The sequence below is a fragment of the Anopheles coluzzii genome, chromosome 2 (assembly GCF_943734685.1).
Source record: "Anopheles coluzzii chromosome 2, AcolN3, whole genome shotgun sequence".
Taxonomy (NCBI): domain Eukaryota; kingdom Metazoa; phylum Arthropoda; class Insecta; order Diptera; family Culicidae; genus Anopheles; species Anopheles coluzzii.
In genome coordinates, this window is record NC_064670.1 from 105,071,843 (window position 1) to 105,078,993 (window position 7,151).

General features: G+C 52.6%; 2 protein-coding genes across 2 annotated transcripts; both read left to right on the forward strand.

The window, feature by feature from the left end:
• Positions 1–356: 356 nt before the first annotated feature.
• On the forward strand, positions 357–2,056 carry LOC120950284 (carboxypeptidase B-like). Its single transcript, XM_040368196.2, has 5 exons — positions 357–537; positions 616–813; positions 889–1,161; positions 1,231–1,471; positions 1,545–2,056. The coding sequence occupies exons 1-5, from the start codon at positions 452–454 to the stop codon at positions 1,992–1,994; spliced, it is 1,248 nt and encodes a 415-aa protein (XP_040224130.2). The 5' UTR covers positions 357–451; the 3' UTR covers positions 1,995–2,056.
• A 315-nt stretch (positions 2,057–2,371) lies between these two features.
• LOC120950282 (uncharacterized) lies at positions 2,372–6,197 on the forward strand. Its single transcript, XM_040368194.2, has 8 exons — positions 2,372–2,482; positions 2,545–3,217; positions 3,289–3,387; positions 3,459–3,921; positions 4,434–4,575; positions 4,673–4,888; positions 4,960–5,238; positions 5,325–6,197. The coding sequence occupies exons 1-8, from the start codon at positions 2,406–2,408 to the stop codon at positions 6,028–6,030; spliced, it is 2,655 nt and encodes an 884-aa protein (XP_040224128.2). The 5' UTR covers positions 2,372–2,405; the 3' UTR covers positions 6,031–6,197.
• Positions 6,198–7,151: the final 954 nt, after the last annotated feature.

Here is a 7,151-nt window from a genome sequence, read left to right on the forward strand (position 1 = left end):
TTCACGATAGGCGTGTACCAGTCAATGTTTGTCATCGTCACTCAATAAATACTGAGGACCTCAATTCTCCAGGGTTTGGTTTACTGTTCATCCAATTCTAGTAATCGATTCCGGTTAGTAGATTAAGCAAAGCTGTCCACGGACAACACGCAGTCTGTGTGTTCTGCAGACATTCGTTATCTAATCGTACGTGATTCAATCAAACGCAATATCGCAATGACAAGAGTTTCGCGTGCGTTCAAAGTCGTGAAATCATTAAGCCGCACATCATTACACACTGGGGGTTGGAAATTTTGGCTTTTATTCGCGCGTCATAGCCGTCCCGGTTTATTTTTTATGGGATGAGATTAACTGCCTTCAGCTCGATAGCAGGAAGAAAGGTATAAATTGTACCGCCACTGGTTAGTCGCCTTCATCTCTGTACGGGTCACTGTTGCAGGATTAGCTAAAAATGAAGTACTGTGCTGCCGTGGTTGTGCTCCTAGCGCTGGCCGTGTTTGGCCAGAGCGCCTTCGCCGAACAGGTGTCCTACCGAGAGTGAGTGTTCTTTCACCAGACCAGAGTGTGTCCGAAAAGAGCCGAAAATTGATGCGTGAAAAATCAATCCAATTCCAGCTACAAAGTCTACAGCATCCGCGTGGACACGGTGGAGAAGCACAACGTGCTGAAGCGCTGGCAGGATGTGCGCGGGGTCGATTTCTGGGACCGTGCCGGCTACCGTGTGATGATCCATCCGAGCCTGCAGGAAGCGTTCGAGCGGTTCCTGAACCTGAACGCGTTCAGCTACGAGCGCATCATTGAGGATGTGGAAGCGTAAGTGTGCTGTTGCTGGTGATGATACTAGGAATTCGGTTGACATTAAGATGGGTTTCGTTCTTCAAAATACAGCACGATCGAGGCAGAGCGCAAGTACGATCAGGAGTACCGCCGTCGCAAGGCTGCATCCGGTCGAGCTACGGTCGATTTCGAACACTTCTGGACGAATGCGGAGGTTAACGCGTACCTGGACGAGCTTGCCCAGACGTACCCAAATCTGGTGCGCGTCGCCACGATTGGCACCACTCACGAGGGCCGTCCGATCAAGTCGATCACGATCTCAACCAATAATGGTGTGGCTGGATCGAAGCCGGTTGTCTTCATCGACGGTGGTATCCATGCACGGTAAGACCTTGAAGACCTTGCACCCAGAAAAGGGGTTTTGAATGATCTTTTCTCTTATTTTCTTTCCAGTGAATGGGCCGGTGTAATGTCGGTGCTCTACTTGATCCACGAGCTGGTGGAACATTCGAGCAGCTACGCCGATATGCTGAACAAGGACTGGGTGATCATTCCCGTCGCCAACCCGGATGGGTACGAGTTCTCGCACACCGACAACCGCATGTGGCGCAAGAACCGCTTCCCGGCCACGATCCTCTGTACCGGTATTGATCTGAATCGCAACTGGGACTATCTCTGGGTGTTTAGCAGCAATGTGAGTGCTTCTGTGACTCCTCTTGCTTCGCACTGAACTGAATCATGACTTCTTTTCCGTACTGATCTTGCAGGCCTGCTCCGACTCGTACGCCGGAACGACCGCCTTCTCCGAGCTGGAAACGCAAGCCCTCGATCGGGTGCTGAAGCAGTACGGATCGAACATTGCGGTCTATCTGGCGGTGCACACGTACGGCGATATGATCCTGTACCCGTACGGACACTCGTGGCCGTTCGTGCCGGTCGCTAACCAGGCCGCCCACATTGCGCTGGGTGAGCAGGCGCGCGATGCAATCACGGCCGTCGGTGGCCCCCGGTACGTGGTGGGCAACAGTGCGGAAATTCTGTACACGGCCAACGGTTGCAGCGATGATTATGTGGCCGGTGTGATCGGCGCGCGGTACGCGTACACGCTCGAGCTGACGGGCGGTGGCCGCAATGGGTTCGATCTGCCTGCCACGGAAATTATGGCTGTGGCGACCCAAACCTTCCAGATCTATCGCACCATGGCGAACAATGCGTAAGCGTTGGGGACAATTTTAGTATAATTAAAGGTTTTTTTTACAAAAAAAAAACTGTAACTGCATGTTTGAGATGTTCTTATTTCTTGGAAGACGGTTACATCTCGATCAAGAGAAAGAGAGAGAGAGAGAAAGAGATGACATGCACTGCTACAGAGCTCATTAGCGTTATGGTAATTGTAACAGTTAGTTATCTATTATTTAATATACTGCTATCGATACAATCGGGCGCACGCGTGCGCCACCCAGTTCCTGATACTATCACGACGCCTCCCTTCCAATTAGTGAAATTGGTGATCAGGTTTTGAAGTCAGCGTGAGATGTTGTCTGTGTGCAAGAACCGCATCCAGTTTATATGGCTGTGGGTTGCGCTGGAACCGTGTCAGTCAGACTCCTGCAACTCCCGCTGCCACAATGAAGTTACTCGCGGTGGTGGTGTTTCTGTTCACCGTCGGCACCGTTTGCCGGGCGGAGCAGCAAAAGTTCGAAAAGTAGGTATGCGGTACAATAGAAGGATTGTTCTATTTCATCAATTCACAATCCCTCCTAACAGCTACAAGCTCTACTCACTGTACGTCGAGGATGACGAACAGGCGGAAGAGCTGCACAACTGGTACGCCGACGGGAAGCTCGACTTCTGGAGCTACGGCACACTGAACGACAGCGTCACCGTGATGGTGCAGCCCGATCTGCAGGAATACTTCGAGGCCATGTTGGACGATGTGCAGCTCGAATCGGAGCTGGTAGAGGAGAACGTACAGTCACTGCTCGAGCACGAGCAGGAAAAGCGCAACCTGCACATCCTGAGCAAGCGTCGCCGGCCCCAGAAGGTCCCGCAGAAGCCGAACAGCACCCAGGGCGAAGTCGATGAGGATGCGATCGATTTCGAGCACTTTTGGACGCTGGACGAGATCTATCGCTATATGGATCGGATGGAGCGCCAGTACCCGAACCTGGTGCGCGTGCTGAAGATCGGGCAGACGTACGAGAACCGTTCGATACTGGCGCTTACGGTCTCAAGAGATGGGCGCATCAATCAGACGCGCCCGGTCGTGCTGGTCGATGCAGGTGTGCATGCGCGCGAGTGGGCCTCGCACATGTCGGCGCTGTATCTGATCAACCAGCTGGTGGAGAGTGCGGACAAGAATGAGGATCTGCTGTACAATACGGATTGGATCATTGTGCCGGTGGCTAACCCGGATGGATATGTGTACTCGTACGAGACGGTGAGTTTGGGATGGGTATTGGTTAGATGGGGATCTACTTGAACCTGTTGCATGATGCTTTTAAATTCCAGAACCGTCTGTGGCGCAAGAACCGCTTTGCTGGCAATGTGATGTGCGTTGGTACGGATGTGAACCGTAATTTCCCATTCCGCTGGGGCTACACTTCGCATGTAAGTTAGCCTTCAATGTTCAACATCCAAACAAGAATCTGATCCGACCACATTTTGTATTACCTCCACAGTCCTGCACGGATGGATACGCTGGCCGTACGCCCGGCTCGGAGAAGGAAACCCAAGCGCTCATGCTGCTGATGTCCCAGTTCTCGCGCAGCATCAAGATGTACCTATCGCTGCACAGCTGCGGCGAATATATCCTCTACCCGTACGGTTTCACCTTCCAGTTCGTACCGAACGAGGCCGAACTTCACGCTCTCGGCACGGAGGCGGCCGAAGCGGTCAAGAACGTTGGCGGTCCCGAGTACATCGTTGGGCAGGCATCGGGTCTGCTGTATCTTGCCACCGGTAGTGACGATTTCATCTACGGTGCGTACGGTGTCCAGTACGCGTACACGCTGGAGCTGTCGTGCGGAAACCGTGGCTATGGCTTCATCATTGAGCCGGACCAGATTGAGCCGATTGCGGCGGAAACGTTCGAGATGATGAAGGTGTTTGGCGTGCACGCCGGCAGCCTGAAGATTAGCAAGCGTCCGTAGAACCAAGCAAGAGAGAGACACTCACATAAGAGACATCAGTGGGTGGAGGTCCACGAACCGCTCGCCGCTCTTTAAAAACACATTCCGCACACGTAATCGCTATCGAATTTAAATATCGCAATAAATAAACTGAGAGATGCTCGTATATAGGCGATGCTCGTGCAAAACAAAAAAAACATAAAAACTGAACCACAAAACCCCTCCCCGAACTCGAACTCGAATCAAGAAGCAATAACAATGCGTCCGATAAGGTTGAATCTAGATAAATGAGTCTCACCCCACCCGTTCGGCCGAAACCATCCGAACGCATCGGGTCGTCCGTATATTGATCCTACGGCTTGGCCAGCGAGAATGAGCACCACCCGGCGTTTGGCGAGCGATTGAGCGAGCTCCAGTTGTGATATATTTATTTCACTTATGTTCTACCCGCGACGGCACGCGGTGACGCTAGCAGCGAACGCGTAAGATAATGATTGTGCGAGAGATAAGCCAATGTCCAATGAGGGCCGAACCGAACGGGCACCGATTCCCGAGCACCAGATCCAGTTGTCGTTTGGCAGTGGATGAGCGAAGCAATGAAGCGGCTAACAATCGTGACCGGCTGTTTGCTGGCCTTGGCATTCGCCAAAGCCGGTTCTTATCATGAGTGCGTGTGGCATGGTGCAGTGGCTTTTTGGGGCGGGGAGAGCACATTTGTGTCGTCTTTAACTGTTCTGTTGTGGTTTCGATTTGTTTTTCGGCAGATTCGAGCTGTACAACGTGCGCCCGGAAACGGCGGAACAGCTGTCGGTGCTGCTCAAGTGGCGCAATGGGCAGGAGATTGAGGTGGACTTTTGGGATGCACCGAAGGTGGGCCGTAGCGCACGCCTCATGGTGACCAGGGAGGACCACAAGCGGGTGGAAGAGTTCCTGGAGCAGCACGACATCGAGTACGATCTGGTGGCGGAAGATGTGCAGGAGTAAGTAGCGCGCCGGGCGATCGTGAAGGTGTTGCTGTTGGTGGTGTATTGCAATGGACCGCTTCTTGCAGGTTGCTGAATCGAGAGCAGCGGCGTAATGTGGAGCACGGACGGCGGCTGAGGCGTGACTCGAATTCGCGTGCCACTGTTAATTTCGAGCACTTCTGGACGCTGGACGAGATCTACGAGTATCTGGACGAGCTGGCGGTGGCGTACAATGGGCTGGTGCGCGTCTCGGAGATCGGTCGTACGCATGAGGATCGCCCCATCAAGGCCATCACAATCTCGACCAGGGGTGCAGTCGATCAGACCCGTCCGATTGTGTTTATGGATGGAGGTATTCATGCCAGGTACTGTGAGAGATTGTCAACAGTGTCAAAACAAATGCTCAATTTCCCCTTCACTCTCTCTTTCTTGGTTGTATCTTTAACTCCAGAGAATGGGCCGGCGTGATGTCGGTCATGTACATGATCCACGAGTTTGTGGAACACTCGGACCAGTACGCCGAGCAGCTGTCCAACACGGACTACGTCATCGTGCCGGTTGCCAACCCGGACGGGTACGTCTACACCCACGAGCAGAACCGTCTGTGGCGCAAGAACCGTTCACCGGGCAATGTACTGTGCTACGGCGTGGACCTGAACCGCAACTTCCCCTTCCAGTGGGATCGTACGACCAGTGAGTGTACCAACAACTTTGCCGGCCATGCCGCTTCCTCAGAAAACGAAACCAAAGCACTGATCGGACTGATGGATCAGTATAAGGCCGCCATTCGCATGTACCTGGCGGTGCACACGTACGGCGAGATGATTCTGTGGCCGTGGGGTTACGATTTCCTGCACGCCCCGAACGAGGACGATCTGCAGCGGTTGGGCGAACGGGCACGCGATGCACTGGTGGCGGCTGGCGGGCCCGAGTACGAGGTGGGCAATTCGGCCGACATTCTGTACACGGCTTCCGGGGCGACGGACGACTACGCGTACAGCCTGGGCGTGCCGTACTCGTACACGCTCGAGCTGACGGGCGGTGGATCGCAAGGGTTCGATCTGCCCGCGGCCGAGCTGGCGCGCGTTACCTCGCAGACGTTCGAGCTGCTGAAGGTGTTCGGGCAGCATGCGGGCACACTGTCGGTGACTTCGTAAAGGGAAGGGTGCGTGTGCGTGTGTGTGTGTGTGTGTGCTAATCAGCCAGTTGTCCGATGTGCGTTGATTGATTATCAATTGTATGAGCAAAGTCGTCGCTATTGAGCAGTCGCAATAAATCAACCATTCTAGCAGTTACGCTATCGCGCTCTGCTTTGACATTGCAATAGATGGTGGCTGGGCGTCTCGCTCGCGGGGAAGGTGTTACATTATTGAGAAAGCAGCGCGTTGATAAACAAATGTGTGTGTTTGATTAGAATATCGTACAATGTAGGGTGAGAAGCTGTTTTGCGGTGGGAAGCTTGTTTTGTGAATGATGAACGGAGCGATAACAAATAATTAGCTGCAGGCCCATAAACTGGTACAAGCACCATAAAAAGGCATTATAATTTGGTGTTTAAAACATTTATTATAATTTTTAACAGCCTCTTCGCGTGGTCAGCTAAGGGGCAGCTTATACTGCAAATCAAACCAAACACCCTTAAGCCCACACCCAGCTTAAGGTGACTTCAGAGGCTCGCGGGCACTTTCTACCTTTCGCCAATATCTGCCAGCGCTGCCTTATCAGTGCAATCGGAACAGTTTGTTTGGTTTTGTAAAAAAAAACACCATAAATAACGACCAGCGAGAGCAGCAAGAAGTAGATAAGAAGGTAGTTAAAAAAAGAAGTAGTCGACATAACACTCACTTGGGCGGGCCCAACCGTTTCGATTTGTAGGCGTTTAGAGCGCGCCACATGCGAACGACGTTTTAATAGGGCATGGGGTAGTAAATAAATTTCTCCAGGCCCATTGTTTACACTTAATTTGGAACCATTTTTAATGCCACCGCGATACGGGCGCGATAGGCTGGACCACACGCTGTACCACGGCTGTGTACTAAACTTAACGCTGTCCGCTCGGGTTCGCCCCCTTACGACTGTCGACATAAACCTTACGCCGATGAAAGCTATCGTAAGGCGCTAAAAGTTCAGGGCGTTCCTGTTCCTGTTTTGTGGCTCACCCCCTCACTCCTACGGGCCCATAACGAGCAACGTCCGGTTGCGGGGCCGGGGCCTCTATTGTTATGCATTTAAATGGTGAAATTAGTACAGCGATTGCATACTTTTAGGCGCCTTCTTT

What these genes read in the sequence shown, in the direction of transcription:
- LOC120950284 (XM_040368196.2), top strand. Translation starts at nt 452, where the DNA reads ATGAAGTACTGTGCTGCCGTGGTTGTGCTCCTAGCGCTGGCCGTGTTT. An exon ending in ATCATTGAGGATGTGGAAGC is followed by an intron (nt 814 to 888) that starts GTAAGTGTGCTG and finishes TTCAAAATACAG; the next exon opens with CACGATCGAGGCAGAGCGCA. An exon ending in TCTGGGTGTTTAGCAGCAAT is followed by an intron (nt 1,472 to 1,544) that starts GTGAGTGCTTCT and finishes CTGATCTTGCAG; the next exon opens with GCCTGCTCCGACTCGTACGC.
- LOC120950282 (XM_040368194.2), top strand. Translation starts at nt 2,406, where the DNA reads ATGAAGTTACTCGCGGTGGTGGTGTTTCTGTTCACCGTCGGCACCGTT. An exon ending in AAAGCCGGTTCTTATCATGA is followed by an intron (nt 4,576 to 4,672) that starts GTGCGTGTGGCA and finishes GTTTTTCGGCAG; the next exon opens with ATTCGAGCTGTACAACGTGC. An exon ending in GATGGAGGTATTCATGCCAG is followed by an intron (nt 5,239 to 5,324) that starts GTACTGTGAGAG and finishes CTTTAACTCCAG; the next exon opens with AGAATGGGCCGGCGTGATGT.